Raw genomic sequence first — 22,293 nt, forward strand, 5'->3', positions numbered from 1 at the left:
CCCTTTTTCAGGTGAAAAACCACACAGATGCCATCTATGTCCATTTGCATCAGCCTATGAGCGTCATCTGGAAGCACACATGCGATCACATACTGGCGAGAAACCATATAAATGTGAATTGTGTTCTTTCCGCTGCAGTGACAGAAGTAATCTGTCTCATCATCGTAGACGCAAGCATAAAATGGTACCTATAAAAGGCACTAGGTCTTCCCTAAGTAGTAAGAAAATGTGGGGCGTTTTGCAGAAGAAGACGAGCAATCTGGGGTATAGCAGAAGATCACTAATTAATTTGAGCCCACCTTCCATGGTGGTTCAGAAGCCAGACTACCTTAATGATTTCACCCATGAAATCCCAAATATTCAGACTGAAGCATACGAAAGTATGACAAAAACAACACAGACTGGTGGCCTGCCAAGAGATCCACAAGACCTTATGGTAGACAATCCATTAAATCAACTATCAACATTAGCAGGACAGTTGTCTAGCTTACCACCAGAAAACCAAAACCCAGCATCTCCTGATGTTGTACCATGCCAAGATGAAAAGCCTTTTATGATACAACAGCCAACTGCACCAGCAGTGGTTTCCTCAGCGTCAACAAATATTCCTCAAAGTTCATCTCCTACTAGCCCGGATCCTCGGCCCCCGCATGGTCAAAGGAACTACAGTCCGGTGGCAGGTCCAAGCAGTGATCGCAGTGGCCATACTAGTACTCCTAGCATAAGTAACAGTCAGCCAAGTACTCCAGCGCCAACTCTTCCCGTTCAGGATCCTCAGCTTCTGCATCACTGCCAGCACTGTGACATGTATTTTGCAGACAATATCCTATATACTATTCACATGGGATGTCATGGATTTGAAAATCCTTTTCAGTGCAACATATGTGGGTGCAAATGTAAAAATAAGTATGACTTTGCTTGCCATTTTGCAAGAGGTCAACATAACCAACATTGACTGAAAACATATTTTCATTTAGTTTTTTTAACTTGTTTCATATGTGCTGAAGGAGACGTTGCTCATCCCCCAACCAGAAATCTAATAAACAACTTGATAGTGGAAGCAAAATTCTTTCCATATTGTCATAAAATATGCCAGGGATTTTTGAGTCATGGAGGTGAAAGGTCTGTCACTCTTTTTAAAATAAAGCTATAAGGACTGGTGTGCAGTAACCTGTTTTATGATTGTCACATTTAAGTTACTTGCACTTAAGATCCAGAAAAAAATTCTGTAAATGCCAATCCAGATTGTGTTCTTTTAAAGATAGGTTGTAATTCATCAGATTAGATATCAAACAAGATAAATTTTGGTACTTAAAATTAGTTAAAAGTTGTTAATAAAATTAAATGTATAGGTAATATGGAAACCATATTTTTCCTTACAAACTAACTGCTCACCAAACTGGATAAAATTTTGCTGTGAGTTAAAGAATAAACTTTTGTGCATACATACAACTTGAATTTAAAATTTGTCAATTTCATCTGATCAGGATATCAGAGTTTTAGGAAATTCTTTTTGTGCTAGGGCTTTACAAGGGCTCTAGTTCTCTTTTTTTTTTTTAAATAAAGATTATAGATCTGAAGAAAACTAAATGGTACCTTTTTAAATATATACATGTGTGCACACACTATGAAGGAGGCTTTGGTAAAGGACGCTAAATAAGAAGTAGAAAATAAACAGCTTTGCATAACGACTATTTTTCATTTAAAAACTCTATCAAGACATTCCAACTTGAAGGTTACTAAATATATAAATAAACTAAAAACAGAAGGCCATATTTTAGTTAGTTTTTAAAAGTAAAACAATGTATTTTAACTGTCCTGCTAGGTTGCCTAGAAGTTAGAAAGTTACACATTCTAGTCTGTGCACATTGCCGCTAACATGGAATTCTTTGTCCCTGGTCTACCAGAGCCTGGGTTTATTAACCTTCCTGGGCCTGCTCAAAAGACCATCTTCCATGCTGTTTGTGGGAAAAGACAGACACAGGAATATTGCTGACTACAATGTGGAGTTGTGATTAATACTTGGCAAATACTATCTGAAGGTGCACATGCCATCCTCTGTGTGGGTTAACTTTATTTTTTATATTGTAAATCTTGATCATTGTAAAAGCACCATTGCTGGGCACTTTAATAAGAATCTGAATAAAGCATCCTTGCAAAGTTCCCTGAAAGCTCTAAATATTAAAAAACCTGAATTTATATTTCAAAAGAATGAATAACTTTCTCTATATTTTGTAATGCACTTTGACTTTTTCATTTTGTACTACTTACTGAAAGACAAGTTGTTGTGTGTTTTATTTTAAATACTATACAGGTGAACATGGACATACAAGATAAGTTAATATTTTGTGGACAGTAGGTATATGATTTACTTCCTTAAGATTTTGGGGGATTTTTCGCCAGAATACATCTGAATGTCAGGTGAAGGGTCTATCCAGAAACTTCTGTTGTCCTGGAGCAAGATCTGAAATGTGTTGAAGTCAGCTGAAAGACTTGTTTATTTTAGTGGGCTTTGGATCAGGCCCTAGGTGAACAGGCTTTGCCAGAAGAGTTATGGTATTGGGAGTTTCACTATTATTTAATTATAAGTTTGGGACTTGAGTGCATGTCTCTACAAATTTGTCTAGCATAAGAATATTTTTCATTCTTACAATGGCAAATGATTTGTGTAGGTATATAATTTTTGGTGGCTGAGTGTAGTATTTATGATTGCAGAAGTTAAAGATAGAAAAAGGCTCGTAGGCCATATAATTCACCCCCTGCCAGTGTAGAATTAGTCTTTAAAATCGATCACTAGTTAATACCAGAGATAAAACTTCCTGGCTATGGCCTTGATCCAAAACCATTGACTTCAGTCGATAGTTATAAAATGCTCTTAACTTTCTGCATAAACGAACTGAAGAATATTTGCAGAATACATTTGTTCAACTACTATACATTTTAATATAATCAAAATTGATTTTTTTTTGTTAGAATCACTACTTATTAAACTTACACTTCACAAACAGAACAAATCTACAGTTATACAATGCTTGTGGATAAATGGAGACTTAGATATCTGGAATCATACACTTGAATATTTTCATTGTGAGGATTGCACTAAATGCTGAATGAACTGTAATCTAGTTGCTCTTGTACAGGTTCTGTAAACTGAGTGTGTTTTTTTTTGTACAAACAACAGATTGGAAAAATACATTCTGAATAGGTCACTTTATTGGTCAAATCTATGGTACTTTATGGTTTAGCTGAACATCAGCTGAAGCATGATTATTGTATTCAAAACAATGCAATTGTTACTGTAAGACTATTAAAAATCTAGTTGGTTTCTGCCTAGCCCCAAAGGAAAACGGTTGATCCTATACTATACCAAATAACCTAAACTAGTAGTTTTTTCTTGTGGCTTTTGAGACTTTGGGGGAAACCATTAAATTTACTTATTTAGGGTTTAATCAGCTGTTTGCAGTTTGAATTATAGTGGCACTTGCCATACAATGGTGTTAATACTGGATAGTAGAAGTTACAAATCCAAACCACATGCTGACTGAAAATACATAAACAGGCTGTATGAGCGCACTCCTTCTGAAATCCATGGCAAAACTGTAATTCCAAATCCTACAGGCTATTAGTATTTTTATCTTTCCTTTCACTATTCCTCTGCCAGTGCTTAGGCCTAAAGCTTACATGGTAGCCCCTGTAACCAGTCAGTACTTGAATAAACGTGTGTATGAAACATGCCTTGAACTCTAGCAAAATTGTACCCAACCTGGTCCATGTGAAGCAAAGATTAGCCAGATGACCACAAACTTACATAGAAATAAGGAAGTCCTGCCTACCCCAGTTGCAAAGGGGGCTTTAATCAGAAGCTGAGAGATGGCCTACATGACAATGAGTAGCAGAGACCAGTAAAAACATGAAATTTTTGAAAACTTGTGGACCCTACATGGCATATTTTGATGCTACTGAATATTGGTAAATTGTTTGTTTATTCTTCCGCAAAGTACCCAAGAAATCTTTTTAGAAAGTTTTGAAGCTTTAACTCTTAATTTTACATCATAGTTTTAGCCAGATACTGCTTGTGTCATGCAAGTAGCCCCATTGGCTACAATGGAAATACTCAGCACAATTTGGCATTCAAATCCTGATCCTTATTCCAGGGTCTGTGGGTTGAACTCCATTAACTTCATTGGTGCTCCAGGCAGACTCAGTTTTTAGGATTGGGACCTTAGGTTGCTTAATAATAAAAAGCATATTACCGTGTCTTCTGTTGTGCCAAACAATGCTTTGATAACACTTCTCTTTGACTAAGTATGTTTGTTGGGAAGGTTCGTTTCAGTTTTATTATTAAAATGGTAGTTTTTCATAATTTTGTACTAAAATTGTACATATTCTAATATTAACTAGAATGTAAAATAAAGAGCACAATTATTATTGCAAAGCTGTTTATGGATGTGATCCTGCAAACTTTTATTTCACAAATAGGCTTTATTCTTACAAAGTCAATGGGAAATACTTGTCAAGGATTTGTAGGATCAGGCCCAAGATTTGTAAAATTTTCACAGTGAGTTCCAAATGTGCTAATTTGCACTAACTTCCAAAACCAAACCCTCATAACAATTTATAAGGAGCTGTTTAGCTTTTAACTTGTCCTAATAAGGACAGTTCAGGATAGGAGTTGAAGCTTTTCCACAGCTTAAGCTCTATATTTGGAAAAATTAGTTTTGTGTTACTTTGTCTTTATTGTTATGTAATATTTTATAAATCGGTTGGACAGTTTTTAACATGCACTATTTATCGTACTCTTAATACAGACATCAGAGTCTGAGGATTTTCTGTTCAGTGATCATTCAGATATTGAAGGTGTGAGTAGGAGATTAATGGTCTTACTTAATATTTATAATAAACCAACTGTGAAACAACTAACAGAATATTTGCTTTTTTTTCCCCCCCAAATGCGATGTTAGCTTAAGATGACTTCTGTATATTATTTTATTTGTATTTTAACATACAGCTCTTGTGCAGGAAAAGGCATGTTCTGCCATAGTTCCATAACAGAATTTGAGCGATACTGGACATGTTTTTGTTATGGATTTTTCTCCTCGAAGGGAATGCCACTGGCAAGTTTCCCATCAGTTTGTTTCTGTGAAAAATACATAGCCAACAAATGTTCTGTTGCAGGGAAAAGAAAATCCTTGCTGAGGCATTTTTCACTGAGCAATCTTAGCATATATGCTTCTAGTTCCTGCTTTGTTAATAATGTGTATTACAATGTAAACAGCATATTTTGTGTGCAAAAAGGTGAGACCTGAGCTAGAGAAAAACAAGTTCTATCATGTAGCGATGCTGTTTTTTTAGAAAACAGTTTAATTCTGAAATGACTATCTAGTGTAGTTCATGTTGTGGAGCTTTGTTTTGTAAGGTGAATAAAAACACTTTTTTTAATTATGTTTAATTTAGTAATCCTTTTTTAAAATTACATAGAGCTTTACTGCTACTCCATATGAGCAGTATTTACTCACGCAAGCAATTCCATCAACTGCAGTGAGGATGAGTTGCAGATGTGCAGGAGCAGGCACTAAAAAGATTATTGAACTTGAGACTCCAGTGGTCTTTAGGCCTCATGCAAACGGGAAGCTTTGTGTTCAGTATAGCTATCCAATAACTACTGGATTCATTAACTGAATACCAAAATCTGCCCTATGAACACACAAGAATACACGTAAGTTCTGTTTTAGTATTGGGAAGAGGAAACTTAATGAAGTGAACTGATTCTTGGAACTAGAGTACCAGAGGCTGTGTCTACACAGCATTCCCCTTCCGGAAGGGGAATCCAAATGAGCAAGATCAAAAATACAAATTAAGTACTAATTTACAAATCTCATGCTTCATTTGCATAATTTCATGCAATTGCATTTCCACAAAAGTCTCTTCCGGAAGCATTATTGTGTGAGATTTGTAAAGTTAGGCCTTCATTTGCATTTTTGATGTTGCTCATTTGCATTCCCCTTCCGGAAGGGGAATGCAAGGCAGAGCAGAACTATTATAGCCAATGGCAATTCCAGCTGCATATTCATCAGAACTAGTAGTATATTCAGTTCAAGGCACCTCAGTAGCAGGAAAAAATAAGTGGAAAAACCAGCATAAATTCAAGTAAAACAAATTACTAAAGGGATAGAAGTGACAGACTTACATAAATGTGGCAAAACAGAGGTATACTTAGCTATATTACTAAATGGAATGAGGGGAAAAAAAGTCTGAAGAGGGCAAAGATACGTAGGAGTAGCGAGGAACAGTACTGGATGAACACATGTGGTGTAGCCTCAGAAATGGAAGTGGAGGAGTCCGTGTTGCTTAGAGCACTCAAAAAACATGAAAATGTACAGTAAAAGTAGCCTGTAACATCAAGGTCACAGGAGTTCTTTCTATTCATGCTCAATTCCAATGTGAACAAGTTACTCATTTATTGGAGGGAAAAAACTATTTTAGCACAACAACAGTGAATTAGATTAGGATTGACAACAGGACAAGAAGAATCCCCTTTTGTAGCTAAGAATGGTTCTTGTTGACTCCCATAAGTGCCAGAGGGAACAGTGTTCAATTTTATTAAAGTCAGAACTCCTAAGGAGGTCTGGAAATGAAAAACACAGAGGAAGCGTTTATTTCTGCCAGTATAAAACAGTGCTATATTGGTCACTACTGGCAGAGATGTATTAACTACACCATCAAGAAAAGTTTTACGAGAATGCTGCATGGGTACAGGGTTTTAAGTGAAGACTTGCCCTCAGAGAAAGGTTGCCTGTTTTTATGACTTATTCCAACAGTTTGTAACCTACTGATCCTCCTTTGTCCAAGAATAAGGAAGAATTACTTGCCTCTTCATTTTAAGTGGTTTCTTGCAACTGTGTTAACTCCCTTATGCTTCATCTGTACCAACTGAGGTTAGGTCTATGTCGACATTACAGTGATCTGTTGACAGAAGTTACCTTTGTCGACAGATTGTGGACACACATGGAAGTGGATCACTCCGTTGGCCTGTTCTGTTGAAAAAGTGCAGCCGGCCTCCTGGCTGCTTTCGACAGAATTGCCAACTGGAACCACAGCAGACAGGGCTGCTGGGTCGCCCAGAAGCAATGCCTGTTGACAGAGGGTCCCCGGAGCAGCCCATGGCTTTTTTGTCAACAGATTCTGGCAGGAGAGGCAGAAGGCTGTCGACAAAAGTGCCAAGTCCTGTCAACAGCATGTGGATGCCCTGGTTTTGTTGACGAAACTCTCTAGTGTAGACATAATTTAGGAGACTAGGTTGAATTTCTATGGAATCATTCAACAGTATAGGGTCCATTCTATCAACTTTAAGGGCTCCTATGGTCACTTTTGTGCTCCTGCTTTTATTGAGGCATTATGCCAAATTCAACCTTGCATGGTCAACCTTATGGTAGTGCAGATGAAGCATTGTGAACGTCTACATTCTTGGACTCTTGGTGTCCCACAGTGCCCTAATGTGTCTACTCTTGCCACTATTTTCACCTCCACTGTTCTCCAGCTGTGCAGGAAGGAGCCTAGGAAAATTTGAATTTCATTTCCCACTCGGCCAGTGTAACAAGCGGAGCAGGCAGCACATGTTGCCATGAATTCCCAGGGTCATGGACGAGATACAGCATGGAACATGCAGGGGATCCAGGACCTCAGCACTGTGTGAGGGGATGAATCTGTGCTGGCAAAACTACAAAGCAGCAAAAGACATACAGACATATATGCCAAGACCGCACAAGGCATGGAGGGAAAAGGATACACCAGGGATGCCCAGCAGTGCTGCATGAAAACAAAGGAGCTCAGGCAGGTGTACCATGAAACAAAGGAAGCAAATGGCTGTTCTATATCATTGCCACAAGCATGCTGATTCTATGAGCAGCTGCATGGGATTCTAGGGCATGACCCAACCACTGTCCCCAGAGAATCTGTGGATACCTCCAAAGAGATTCCTCAGGAATCCTCTGGCACCAGCAAGGAGGCCATAGTGGATGAGAAAGAAGAGGATGATGATGATGGTCAGCAGGCAAATGGAGCAGCTGATCTCACCAACAGCTAGAAATATTGTGTAATGCTGAATCTCATCCCCCTTCCCATGATGTTTCACAGCTGGACCCTGATGGCAGGGAGGACACTTCTGGTGAGTTCTCATTTTTAATCATGTTATAAGTGGGCTAAGGCAATTGGGAGTGATCTGTAGAGGCTACTATACCTACACAGCCTGGGGTCCTTTACTGTGTGTACACATGGAGTGCTGACCCTCCTTGCACATCTCCATAAAGCTCTCTGCTAGGTACTCTTTAATTCTTCTGAAGAGGTTTTTGGGTATGTCTGCCTTATTCTGACCTCCTTGGTAAGACACCTTTCCACACCAAGTCACTAGTAAGCAATCTGGTATCATGGTACCACAGCAGTGCAACATCATAATGGGCCTTGTGCCCATATTCAGTCAGCATCCGTTCCTTATCAATGTTTGTTAGTCTAAGGAGACTAATATCTCTTTTTGCAACCTAGAGGAAGCAGGGGAAGGAGCATCAAGCTACTACATGACAGAACAAGCTGTTCTACCATGCTCAGACCATCCCCACTACTCTCCCTGGGCTGCTGTGGGAAGGGTAATTTTCACAGTGCTAGACAAGGGAGTGGGGTGGCAGAAAGATGCAGCCAAAAAGAGCACAAGCCGCTCCACCATGCCTGGATCAGCCCCACCCCTCTTCCTTTCCCCAGGCTGCTGGAGAAGGAAAATATTTGCTGTCCCAACTATGAGTGTGGGGAACCACATGGTTACTAGCTAAAGAGAGGAAAGCACAAGTTGCTCCATCTTGTCTGGGCATCCCACCTCCCTTCCCTAGGCTGCTGGGGGAAGGGAAATTTTCTGTCCTAGCTAAGGGGGCAGGGGAGACCATATGGTGACCAAGAGTCAGACATATGTGGTGACCACCACTTCCACAGCCCCTAGGTCCCACCCCGCCCCTACATTTTCTTGCAGCATACACAGCTGCAGAAACCGCTTTTGCAATCACAGGCTCGAAAGCATCTGTCTAGTACCTGTTACACAGAGGATGCTTAAAAGACAAAAGTTGTCCTTGCACAGAATACATCCCTATAATCTTTCACAGAGGCTCATTCATGAGAGTCCTTTGTGTGCTGTTAAACTTACCTACAGTAACTTTCTCTCTCTAATGTCTGGCCTTCACTTATGTTTTGTTGCAGTGGGCTCAACAGAAGGAACTTTGACCACTGCTCACCGTGACCCACTCCCCACCCCCCATCAGATTGACATAGATCTGTAGAAGAAAATGAACACAGGAAGATATGTTCATAGAGCACATGGAAGTCATGTGCACAGTTTTAAGATGTACAATTCCATACTAGCCTTGCGATAGCATCTGCAGAGAGATGAAGAAAGGGAACGAAAACACTTTTTTGCCATTGTTTTCCAAAGGAGAGGGAAGAAACAAGTGCACTATGGGATGCTGACGACACACACCCACAACCACCTGCAGCATGTATTTGTACCATCACACACTGGGACAGAAACCCACCGTTCAACGAGGCAGCAGGAACTGTGGGATATGTACCCACAGTGCATTGCTGACAAAGTTGAAGCTGCCAACACTAATGGGGACACAATCCATTTACTTTGTGCCATCCTAGACATGCATCCTCGACTTTGTAAAATTGGGTGCTAGAAAACTAACAAATTTGACCTAATTGCATAGTGTAGACATACTTTTACATTTTGCTGTGATATTCTGGTTCGCTTCTCTAGCCCTGAAGAAGAGCTCTGTAAAGCTCAAAAGCTTCTCTCTTCTACCACCAGAAATTGGTTTAATAAAAGATGTTACCTCACCTACCTTTTCTGTTAGAGGGATCTCAAATTCACATTCTGTAGGCCAGCCCCACCCAGAGCAGTTTCACAATCCAGCCTTGGGGTACAGGGGGAAGGGGTGAGGCAGGCGCTAATCCCCTAAGTCCTGCCCCTTCTTGCCACCATCCTGCCCTCTCCTCACATTGTATCCCAGCCCTTGAGGAATATTGCCTTGGGAATTACTTAAGGGGTGAGGAGGAAACTGGTGCAGACAGGCAGCAACAGTCAGGTCTCCCCCCCTACTCCACGTTCCACAGTAGACTGCAAAACTGCTTTGGCTGGGGATTGCTCACTGGTCTCGAGTTTGAGACCCCTGTTTTTGTATCCTGGGCCGACTACAACTAAATGTTGCCTTAACATTTTTGTTACAGGGCTTCCTTAAAATTAAATGCTGTATGTTCAGTTGTTTTGCATTTTGCTTGTATTTTAGAGAACTTAGTTGGCCCAAATCTATTTGTTACCTAAAGTAGCTCGACAGTGTCTTTTTTTTAGGAGTGACAGAATACCATTTTTCTCCCCACACAGTACAAGTGTCAAGTCTAGAAGATGCAGTGCCAAATGCAGATCATGCAAATGTAATACACATTGACCCTGTGTGCTGCTTAGAAAGAAAGCCCCAGCAGTTCCAATCAGTTATCCACATTACTATAAGAATAGCTGTGGAAAAGAAAAGCCACAGGGTCCAAAGAAACTCTAATACTCTGTATATATTATTACCTAGCACTTTAGAATTTAAATAGCATCATGCAGACATTAGCCAGATAATGTCAGGCTGTTTGTACTGACTATTAAGTAAGACAAGCTATTTCTTCTTACAGATGCTATGATTCACTCTGTTGCTATGCACGATGATCACCTGTGACTCCTTGACTTGCCCCCGTAGGAATGATTATTCTAATAATGTAGGAGGAGTTTAATAATCAAGGGCAAGCAACAGTTGACATGAGCTTTTCTACCTATGTACATCATTGCTGCCTGGCTATGGATGCTTTGGAAGAGCAAGGGATTGAGAGAAGATTTGATAAGTCTTTGCTTCTATAATTTGTTCTACTGAAAAAGGGCAAGTGACTTTGGAAAACAAAGTTAAAGTGAGCTAATATGAGATGGGAAAAGATCAGAGGGATGGGTAAATGTGCAATCAAGGAAATACAGAAGCAAGGATGAAGAACAGTAGGATGAAGACGCCAGGAAAGGAATTCAAAGAATTGAATCAAAGACGTTTTAAAAGACACAGCTTGGAATTACAGCTACAATATCTGTTTCACCTTCAAAATTCATCTCGTCCTAGTGTTGGACTGGTCTGAAAGATGAAATGCCTGGGTTAATCTTCTTCTGTTTGTTTTCATAACATTGTGATAGACATGAAATTATAAATTGACCTAAATCTTCACACACTGAAGCTGTTGCTTCCTCATATAGTTTTAACCTTTCTACTGAATATTATGTTTTTGGCATTCCTTCCGCTGAAAACAGTTTGCTCATTTAAAAAAAATCTTCCTCACTACATTGTCTGTTGCTAGTTGGAATGAAGTAATTGCATTTGAAACAACTTCATTGCTTGGCAGACAAACTTGATTTTTTGGATGACTTCCTTGTCGTAAATCTTCCAGGAACTCTGCTTTAAGCATATTAAGTTCTTTTGCCAGAATCTTCATCTCACTTGAGGGTATATTTTTATCTAAAAAAAATATATATTGTTTTATCTTTGAACGCCTGCTAAATTTTAAAGATCTAGGCCCAGATCTTGCAAACAACGAACTTCACTGGGACCTCTCAAAAGAGTAAAGTTTCATTTGAGTGTACTTGCAGGATCCTTGGGTCAGACCTTTTACTATTTAGGAGTACACGGTTTGTAGCCTTATGTTAGTTACCAGTTGAGCTATATGCCCCCTGGATAAAAACCATTAGACTATGTCATGCATACCTTTCACATCCTTCATTGTTTGAGAGACAATTCGTCTGAAAGCCTGATCACCTTGGTGAAGAATACTAGCTGCACAAATGGCTCTGTCTGTTTCCTATCCAAGACCAACAGAAAGTTATATTTAGAAATAGTACAAATGCATTCAAAATGTTCAGGTGCTTTAGAATTTAGTTTTGTATATCCCTCCCCAAAGGTATGTAAATATAATGATGTTGAGCTATTCATTATTTGGGACAGACTGTGGCACTTAACCACAACTTTGTGTTGGGAGTAGAATGGAGCTGCACCTTGTGACATTACCTCCTGGAGTGTCTCAGTTGTATGAGGGAAAAGCAATCTGTACAACCCTATTGGCGGGCGGGGAGACAGAATACCATTTTCCTCCCAGTGCAGTCAGTCAGTTCTGGGAGGCATTATTTGAACTACTGTAGAACATATTCAAACCTTTCTAAAATAGAGTCCAGGTGGCTTAATTAAGAGTTTGGAGCACAGTCACTATACTTCATACAAAAAGCAGCAATATAAGCAAGAACTGAGAAAGGAATTTCTCATTTTTTGACATCAAGGTGAGCAGAATACAATAAATTCCTTCAATATAATGTGCAGAAATAATTTGTTTAAAGACAATTAGTACTACCTTTTGTTTAGTATTTTCTTCAGTTTGTTTCACTGGATTTTCCAAAGCAGCAACCAACAAATTAATCACCTGCAAACTAAAAAACCAATATCATTAAATTCTTATCTCATTTTGTAAAATCAACATTAATAAAATCAAGTTGATTTTCGGCTAAGTTTGTAATGTAAACAATATAAACTTTATACAAGATAAGAGAATAAGAACATTTTGAAAATACAAAAATATACATAACAAATTATGGAAACTATCACCTTAGGTAAATTATATCAATATGCTGATATTATCACAGTTCCAAAATTCAGTTAATGACAGTTCTGACACTTGAAAACTTACGATATTAATTCCTAACAATTTTAACTTTGATCCAAAATATGTATAAAACTTTTCAAAATACACACAATGAATTATATAATTTACAATGGTAAAGAGGTGTTCACATATTAAATTTTATAAATCAGGTTTTGATATTTAAAGTTGTATGTCACTTTTTGGCATTTTATTTGATAATTTTCTGGAATAAATAATCTATGATTAGTTGAGTTTCTATTAGGGATGTTAACATTTAATCAGTTGATTGATGGGGCCTGCAGCAACCCCACCAGCTGCAGGAAAGGGATTCCTCCAGCCCCCCATGGCTTACCGTGGCTCGGCAGCTCGTCGGCAGCAGACCCGGTCAGTGCAGCCACGGAGCTGGAGCGGCCTCCCCATGCCACTGCCCCTTCCCATTTAATTAATTAAACTTAATGTTTAATGGGTTAACTAATTACATGGGATTTTACATCCCTAGTTTGTACCCATGTAAATTATCCTATCCAAGAGATAACTTCAGATAAATGTAGGTTTAAAATATGTGTTTAACTTTATTTGATGTCAGTGTAACTTCTTGTAGGGACATTTTTTTTTCACATGCATAAGTGTTAGCAAGGTCAGTCACAAATCTGTACCATAATTAGGATACTAACAAATTTACAGGCATGAAATACACATTACAGACCATGAAATCAGGTCTCCCCCCACATGAAATTTGGTCGTTTGTGTGCTTTTACATAATACTATACAGATTTCACAGAGGAGACCTATGCTTCTGAAATTGGGGACCTAACAGAGGGAGGTCACAAAGTTATTTTAGGGGGTTGTGGTAGTGTTATCCTTACTTCTGTGCTGAACTTCAGAGCTGGGGTCTGGAGACCAGCAGCTGTTGACAAAGGTGTGTTACCATCTTCATTAAAAGCTGTTTTTCCAAGAATGTAAAACACAAGCAAAAACTTGGTTTAAGATGATTGTGGAGAAGCATTTGTCCATGTATGTGCAGAACCTTGTTAAAAATAGGCACAGGCATCCTCTGAAGCCTGCTTCAGAACTTTTAAAAATTGGCTCAGGCTCCCAAGTTTTAAAATATTGTGTGTGTGCAACATACATTTATATCAATTCCCTAGCTTCTAGAAATAGGTCCACAGAGTATGTACAACATATTTCACATACGTAGTACATGAAGATTGCTATTTGACTTTCTATGAAGGAAAAGTTTATAAAAGGACAAGTTTAAAATAACAACATACTTATCTTCTGAAGTATATTCAACACTTTTCAGAATTAGACTATTCTGTTCCCATGTGTTTTTCTCAGGATTTGGTACTTCTATTTTTCTTGCCATTAGACATATGGTCTCATCAGGTAACGGCTGACTTCTCAGACAATTCCTCTGTAAACAGGACTCAAGTGGACAGTCTAAAAATAACTGGCAGAAACTCAAGGAATCTAAAAGAATTTCACAAAATGTTTGATTTGAAGAACAAAGTAATTTTAAACTGATAAACTTATATTTTCTGAAAACAACATAAGAAATAGAGAAACATACATAAGCTAGAAGCTGCCCATAGAGCAGTTATGGAATCATAGAATACTAGGACTGGAAGGGACCTCGAGAGGTCATCGAGTCCAGCCCTCTGCCCTCATGGCAGGACCAAGTACTGTCTAGACCATCCCTGAGAAGCTACTCAGAGCCTGTACTTTACATTTAAATATTTTAGCCATTTAGGATGCATTTAGTCATTAAATAAACTTCTAAAATGGGCTAAACAGTTATGTTCACTGAATCTGCAAAATAATTATGTTGCTTTAAAACATGAAACTGATGTATGTAAAGGACAAAAAAAATTACATTTTCGAGCTAGCTGGTATACTTCATATCTCATGCTCTGATAATAAAAGTTGTCATCCAAAACAAAATACAGTGGCCAGGAAGTGGTTGTATTTATTAAGTAATAACAGGATTTGCCATCATGTATTTCAGAAGATATTAATCCTTGTTCTTTGAAAGAGGAAACAAAACTTTTCCATGTTGCTTCAGTTCTGTTTGGTGGAGCATACAAATGACCTCCATTAATAAGAGCCTGTAAGAAGTGCTCAAGGTACACCAACAGTTCATGTCGGTACAATTTCCAGGGAGAAAGCTACGAAAAAAAACAAAGTATTTCACATTTAATATTAATGTTTTCTTTACCAAATACGAGCTCCTACCCCCTACATTCCTCATGTTCCTTCTCCCTAATGACCACTCTTGTGACTTTTTTCTTCTTCAGCTTTCCATTTTCTTTCATGTTGCCTATTTCCAACAGCATAGCTTTGCAATTCCATGTAAACCTACCACTTTCCTCCCTCATGACCACTACCTCCGCACAGCTCTTAAGCACTTGTTTAATATCAGGCATATGCTATTGTACATTTTCTTAATAGCAATCTAGGCACATGTTTAACCGCTTTATTGAATCAGTCCCAAAAGTAGATTGCCTCACACATCCTAACCTAGTGAGGAGGGCTTTAAACTAGGTTCGACGGGGGCAGGGAAGCAAAGCCTGTAGGTAAGTGGAGAGCATGGATACCTGGGAGATGAACTTGAAATGGGAGGGAGTATGGGCTACACTGGGAGAGTAAAAAGAGGGCCAGGGCAAAACTGGGAGGCAACACCAAATCAATGTCTGAGATGCCTATATACAAATGCAAGAAGTATAGGAAATAAACAAGAAGAATTGGAAGTACTAATAAATGAATACAACTATGATATCGTTGGCATCACAGAAACTTGGTGGGATAATACTCATGATTGGAATGTTGGTATTGAAGGGTACAGTCTGCTTAGGAAGGACAGACAGGGAAAGAAGGGAGGAGGTGTTGCCTTGCATATTACAAATGTACACACTTGGACAGAGGTGGAGATGGACGCAGGAGATGGACGGGTTGAAAGTCTCTGGGTTAGACTCAGAGGAGTAAAAAACAAGGATGAGGTCCTACTAGGAGTCTACTACAGGCCCCCTAGCCAGGTGGAAGAGGTGGATGAGGCTTTCTTTAAACAGATAACAAAATCATCCAGGGCCCAGAATTTGGTGGTGATGGGGGACTTCAACTATCCAGGTATGTGTTGGGAAACTAATACAGCAGGGGACAGACTGTCCAATAAATTCTTGGATTGCATTGCAGACAACTTTTTATTCCAAAAGGCTGAAAAAGCTACTGGGGGGAAGCTGTTCTAGATTTAATTTTAACAGATAGGAAGGAAATTATTGAGAATTTGAAAGTGGAAGGATGCTTGGGTGAAAATGATCATGAAATCATAGAGTTCACAATTCTAAGGAAGGGTAGAAGGGAAAACAGTACAATAGAGATAATGGATTTCAGGAAGGCAGATTTTGGTAAACTCAGACAGCTGGTAGGTAAGGTCCCATGGGAAGCTAAACTGAGGGGAAAAACGGCTGAGGAGAGTTGGCAGTTTTTTAAAGGGACATTATTAAGGGCCCAAAAGCAAGCTATCCTGCTGCGTAGGAAAGATAGAAAACATGGCAAAAGACTGCCTTGGCTTAACCAGGAGATCTTGCATGATCTCAAAATAAAAAAGGAATCGTATAAGAAATGGAAACTAGGACAAATTACAAAGGATGAACATAGGCAAACAACACGAGGATGCAGGAGCAAGATTAGAAAGGCTAAGGCACAAAATGAGCTCAAACTAGCTACAAGCATAAAGGGAAACAAGAAGGTTTTTTACAAATTCATTGGTAACAAGAGGAAGACTAAGGAGAGGGTAGGGCCATTGGTCAGTGAGGAGGGAGAAACAGTAACAGGGAATTTGGAAATGGCAGAGATGTTTAATGATTTCTTTGTTTCAGTCTTCACTGAGAAATGTGAAGGAATGCCTGACATAGAGAATGCTAGTGAGAAAGGGGTAGGTTTAGAAGTGAAATAAGAAAAGAACAAATTAATATTTACTTAGAAAAATTAGATGTCTGCAAATCACCAGGGCCTGATGAAATGCATCCTAGAATCCTCAAGGAGCTGATAGAAGAGGTATCTGAGCCTTTAGCAATCATTTTTGGAAAATCGTGGGAGACGGGAGAGATTCCAGAAGACTGGAAAAGGGCAAATATAGTACCCATTTATAAAAAGGGGAACAAGAATAACCCGGGAAACTACAGGTTAGTCAGCTTAATTTCTGTGCCAGGAAAGATAATGTAGCAGGTAATTAAAGAAATCATCTGCAAGCATTTGGAAGGTGGTAAGGTGATAGGGAACAGCCAGCATGGTTTTGTTAAAAACAGATCATGTCAAACCAATCTAATAGCTTTCTTTGATAGAATAACGAGCCTTGTGGATAAGGGAGAAGCGGTGGATGTAGTATACCTAGACTTCAGTAAAGCATTTGACACGGTCTCACATAATATACTTATCAATAAACTACGCAAATACAACTTAGATGGGGCTACTATAAGGTGGGTGAACAACTGGCTGGATAATCGTACCCAGAGAGTAGTTATTAATGGCTTTCAATCCTGCTGGAAAAGTATAACTAGTGGGGTTCCGCAGGGATCTGTTTTAGGACCGGTTTTGTTCAATATCTTCATTAACGATTTAGATATTGACATAGAAAGTACACTTATTAAGTTTGCAGATGATACCAAGCTGGGAGGGGTTGCAACTTCTTTGGAGGATAGGGTCATAATTCAAAAGGATCTGGATAAACTGGAGAAATGGGCTGAGGTAAACAGGATGAAGTTTAATAAGGACAAATGCAAAGTGCTCCACTTAGGAAGGAACAATCAGTGTCACACATACAGAAGGGGAAAGGACTGCCTAGGAATGAGTACAGCAGAAAGGGATCTAGGGGTTATAGTGGACCACAAGCTAAATATGAGTCAACAGTGTGATGCTGTTGCAAAAAAGGCAAACATGATTCTAGGATGCATTAACAGGTGTGTTGTGAACAAGACACGAGAAGTCATTCTCCCGCTCTACTCTGCGCTGGTTAGGCCTCAGGTGGAGTATTGTGTCCAGTCCTGGGCACCGTAGTTCAGGAAGGATGTGGAGAAATTGGAGAGGGTCTAGAGGAGAGCAACGAGAATGATCAAAGGTCTAGAGAACATGACCTATGAAGAAAGGCTGAAAGAATTGGGCTTGTTTAGTTTGGAAAAGAGAAGATTGAAGGGGAACATGATAGCAGTTTTCAGGTATCTAAAAGGGTGTCATAAGGCAGAGGGAGGGAACTTGTTCTTCCTTGCCTCTGAGGATAGAACAAGAGGCAATGGACTTAAATTGCAGCAGGGAAGGGTCAGATTGGACATTAGAAAAAAGTTCCTAACTGTCAGGGTGATCAAACACTGGAATGAATTGCCAAGGGAGGTGGTAGAGTCTCCATCACTGGAGATATTTAAGAAGAGGTTAGATAGATGGCTTTCAGGGATGGTCTAGAAAGTGCTTGGTCCTGCCATGAGGGTCGGGGACTGGACTCAATGGCCTCTCGAGGTCCCTTCCAGTCCTACTCTTCTATGATTCTATAGTTCTATGTCTTTGTGCTTGAACTATATGTAGTATCAAGTATAATGTCTGTTTCAGTTTGGATGCCAGCTCTTCAGCCAGAGAACCTGGACCCAATCCTACCCTTATAGCAATATCCTCATGTACTTCAAAGGAACAAACCCTCTTGCTGCTGTCTTTAACGGACTCATTTAGACATGGTAGCACTTAACACTTGCTCATATCTCGATACTTAGACTTGGGAGTGAGGTTAGAGTAGAATTTTGATATCACCTCATAATCCCTGTTCCTGTACTTATGAAATAAAAAAACTTAGAAAAATGAGTGGGAGGACAGGAATAAGCGTGGTCCCTCTGTTTCTAAAGCATTTGATTATTGCCCCAACCCACAGTTATTGGAGCATGAGTGTATTCTTCAGGGAATTGTTAGAAAGGCAAAACAGAAGTGCCAAACATGGGTCAAAGGGGAGGAGCTGACAGAAGAGATTGTAACAGGTTGCAGGGCCTGTACAGATTGCTCACAATGTCCTTTGATTTTAAATGACAGATACTGCACTCAGTGTCTCGCGGGCGCTGGACTCAACATGGGGAAGGCAGCACCACTCTTAAAGCTGTGCACTTGGGTCCCCCTCCCCCACAGGGCTCTCAAGGAGAAAGCTTGGGGCAGAAAGTCCCTGGCTCAGGTGCGAGACTTCTCTGTGGTCAGCACCGGATGGGCACAGAAAACAAACAAACAAACCTGGTGTATGAGTTACCCCTGTTGAGCTCAAAGGTCATTAGGAGGAGAGTGGGGGCCCTGCGAGAAAGGTGGGAAGTGCCCACAAGGTATCACTCACGGGTTAAAATTTTTGGGCACTAAAAACCGGCGGAGAGCCTGGAACACCTTTTGAGCTGGGGAGAAAGAAACAGCTCCGCCCTCAGCACTGTGGAGAGCGCACTACCCAGGTGACAGCAGCCGGGAGCGCACCAGGTCCTGCGCACCTGCCCCCGTCACTCAAGCCCGAACAGGGCGGGACCAAGCTGGTGATGGGGCGGGGCGGTCAGTGTCTCGTTGCCGAGGCAGCAATAGCCTTGGAAAGGGGAAGCGGCGCCGACGCACGAAAGGGAAGGAATGTCAGCTATGCTAACCAATAGGAAGGCCGATCTGTACTGACCAATAGGTGTTGTTCTACGAGGCCCGCTTCTGTCTCTGGTTGGTTGAAAGCCTCTTGCGGAATGAGGTCATCGTACGTCAAGAGAGCACAGCCCCAGCCTAGGCCTTCGCGCTGTTGTAGGCTCCATCGTAGCGCCCGCGCCAGCGTGGATTTGCCCGCCGCCGGTAGCCCGCACAACACGCACACGCCTAGGCGCCGGCTACCAGCAGCCTCCATCAGGGCGGAGAAACGGACAGCGAGCGCCGCGGTGTCGGGAAGAGAAAACTCAGTGGAAGGCGCCTTTGGGCATCCGTACGTGGCGGAAACAGCGCCCCGCCTCCTGCGCGTGCTGCTGTCATCAGTAGCTGAGCACACCCGCCCGTCGAAACCACGCATGCGCGCGTGCTACGTTACGCGTGCGCATGGTCACCAGTTCCCTGTCCCAGGCCGGGGAGTGGTGCGTTCCATTTCGCGGCCACCCTCGGGCCGAGAAAACGCCGCGCGCTCCGGGCTCGTGCGAGCGTTGGGCCTCCGGGGTACCTGTCCCGCTGCTGCCTCCCTCACAGCCGTGGAAGACGGCTGGCGTTCCCTTCTGCCCAGCGGGGAGGGGCTGGCGCGCTGACGGGGCACCGGCACGGCCCGGCTGTGGCCATCTGGTGTCCGGGGCTGTCCTGTCGTCACGGGAGGGGGGACGTGGGAGGTAGGAGGGAGAAGGCTTCACTCACCCTTTGGCTGGTTTCCTTGTTAATAACGCTGCATTGGCAGGGGCCGGGTGCATCCCTCAGGTACGAGGCTCAAGTCGGGTGACCATTGCTCCCTCCAGCGAGTGCAGGACACCTGGTAAGATTGCTCCAATTTAAGCGAGTTCAGTGGCAACCGGAGCAGTGTGATAGTCGTCCCTGCTCCCCCACTCCCGAAGTCTATGAGAACGCCAGGGCCCAGCGAGGCAGAAGGGGACCTGGGTTGAAAACAGCTCAGGGTATAGAAAGAGTGGGTAGGGGCTGTGGGTGTTTAGCTTAGTGCACAGGGAAGTGGTAGCTAGGGTGTGTGTGCTGATGGGCAGCTAGCTCAGAGTGCAGTGGGAGTTACTAAGGGCTGTGCAAGCAGGGGGCACCCCAGGGGGCAGGCAGGTTGTTTGGGGCTGTGTAGGACTAGGAAGTAGACCAGGGTCAGGCAGAGAGTAGTTCCAGACTGTGTGTGGCCAGGGAGTAGAAGGAAAAAAGGATTGGGAGCTGAGGGACAGCTCAAACCTCTGCATCAGCAGGAGGAGAGACCACCACTGGCTTGTGTGTGCCATGACACCAGCCAGAGGAGCAGTTGCCCCATGCTGCCTAGTTTTGGCTTTCCACCTCCAAATTGGGCAGCAGATGAGACTCAAGGAGGGGTGGCGTATGTCTGTGGTACTGCCCTCCAGTTCCATGGAAGTTTGGTGGTGGTGGTGGGGCAGCTCTGTCTTTGTGCTCAGGATTCTTCTGCTGCATGGGTAGCACTGGGAATTTGGGATTCAGCCCAGCCTCTCTGAGCTTCAGTTTGGATGGAGGCAGGTGATCAAGACTTCAGCCCCTTGGTTCCAGCTTTCAGCCCACAGGGATTGCCAGGGCTTGGGCATTAAACTCTGTAGCTCCCAACTTTATAAGTGGGAGGAAGGAGGAACACCAGGGATCAGGGCTTCGGCCCTGCACCTCCTGCTTCAGCTCCACAGGGTCCCCAGGGCTTTGGCATTCAGCACAGCGTTTCCTAGCTTCCAAGGGGAGGTGGGGCAGAGGGGTGCCATAGATAAGGGCTTCAGCCCCAGGAGGGTGGGGCATGGCAGGCACCAGCAAGCAGAGCACCTGCCCCATGGCTAGGCTACAGCCTCTGACTTGACTGTGGGCAGGGAGAGAAAGCTGTCTTCCAGGTCGTACTTCGCTCTGCCTGAGAGTGTCATCTGCTAGACACAGCCTACTTGCCACACAAAGATAGGAGGCTGCTGTGGCTGACCAGCAGGGGGAGTGATGAAGCAAGAAAATGGGGACAATTTGCAGGACACCTGCAAAAGGACTTTAATAAGTAGGGTGACCGTATCTCCCTCTCCCAAATATAGGACAGGGAGATATGGTGGGGAGGGTTGGCTCCACCCCCCCCGGGGAGCTGGGAAGGAAGTGGCAGCAGCTGGCGCTCCCTGGGAGCCCCAAAAAAGCAGCAACTGCCAGCCCTCCCTCAGAGCCCTGGGGGAAATGCTAGTGTAGTGGGAAAGTGTGGTATGGGCAGTCTGCAGCCATTTTTGTTTCGGCAGCAAGCGGAGACCTCACATACACAGCAGCCCCTTGAACTTTTGCAGTCTCCCCCTTGCAGCCCTGAAGCAGCGGAAACCAGCTTCAGACCGGTTCTTATCTATATTCTGCAAAAACACTGTTTTGCAGAGTCTCCTGTTAACCACCAATCAAATAACAGCTCAGTGCAGCCACTGTATAAAAGATCCCTGGCTTTGTATCCAGGCAGGGTCTTTGTACCAAGGTTCTTGGCTCTCCTTTCTTTCTGCAGAAATAAAGAAAACTTTCCCTGTCTAGTTGTTATTGGCTCTCAGCTAGGTGGACCGAATTTTCGGTAACACTAGGGACATAGCAGCTGCCCATGCTCCCCCTAGGCTCTGGGAAGTGTGGAGGACAGCCCAAATATGGGACAGTGAATCCCTTTTAAAAAATAAGTCAGGCCACCTTTTTGGTGTCCCAGATACGGGACCATCTTGCCTAGTATGGGATGGATGACTACCTTATTAATAAGGGACTGTCTGGTTAAAAATGGGATGGATGGTCACTTTAGCCTTTGGTGCCCACACGCAGCAGCTTCAATCCCATAATTTCTGAACCCCCTTTTGAAAAATGGTGAGTGAGGGGTGGAAGGCACCAAAGTACAGAGGG

The 22,293-nt window shown here is 42.1% G+C and overlaps 2 protein-coding genes across 3 annotated transcripts in view; one reads left to right on the forward strand and one right to left on the reverse strand.

Moving 5' to 3' along the window:
• Positions 1-9,237, forward strand: part of IKZF5 (IKAROS family zinc finger 5) — a 22,899-nt gene extending 13,662 nt beyond the window's left edge. For both annotated transcript variants that reach the window (XM_075000503.1, XM_075000504.1), the window contains one exon: positions 12-9,237. In XM_075000503.1, coding sequence (XP_074856604.1) covers positions 12-955 — 944 coding nt within the window. In that variant the 3' untranslated portion in view covers positions 956-9,237. The remainder of the gene's footprint in view (positions 1-11) is intronic.
• PSTK (phosphoseryl-tRNA kinase) lies at positions 8,361-19,789 on the reverse strand. The gene is given in 8 exon segments (XM_074999614.1): positions 8,361-8,534; positions 11,322-11,382; positions 11,384-11,573; positions 11,820-11,913; positions 12,457-12,532; positions 14,016-14,214; positions 14,618-14,909; positions 19,415-19,789. Coding segments are annotated over 8 exon segments (1,461 nt in total).
• Between the last annotated feature and the right edge of the window lie 2,504 nt (positions 19,790-22,293).

This window comes from Carettochelys insculpta, chromosome 7 (assembly GCF_033958435.1).
Source record: "Carettochelys insculpta isolate YL-2023 chromosome 7, ASM3395843v1, whole genome shotgun sequence".
Classification (NCBI taxonomy): Eukaryota; Metazoa; Chordata; order Testudines; family Carettochelyidae; genus Carettochelys; species Carettochelys insculpta.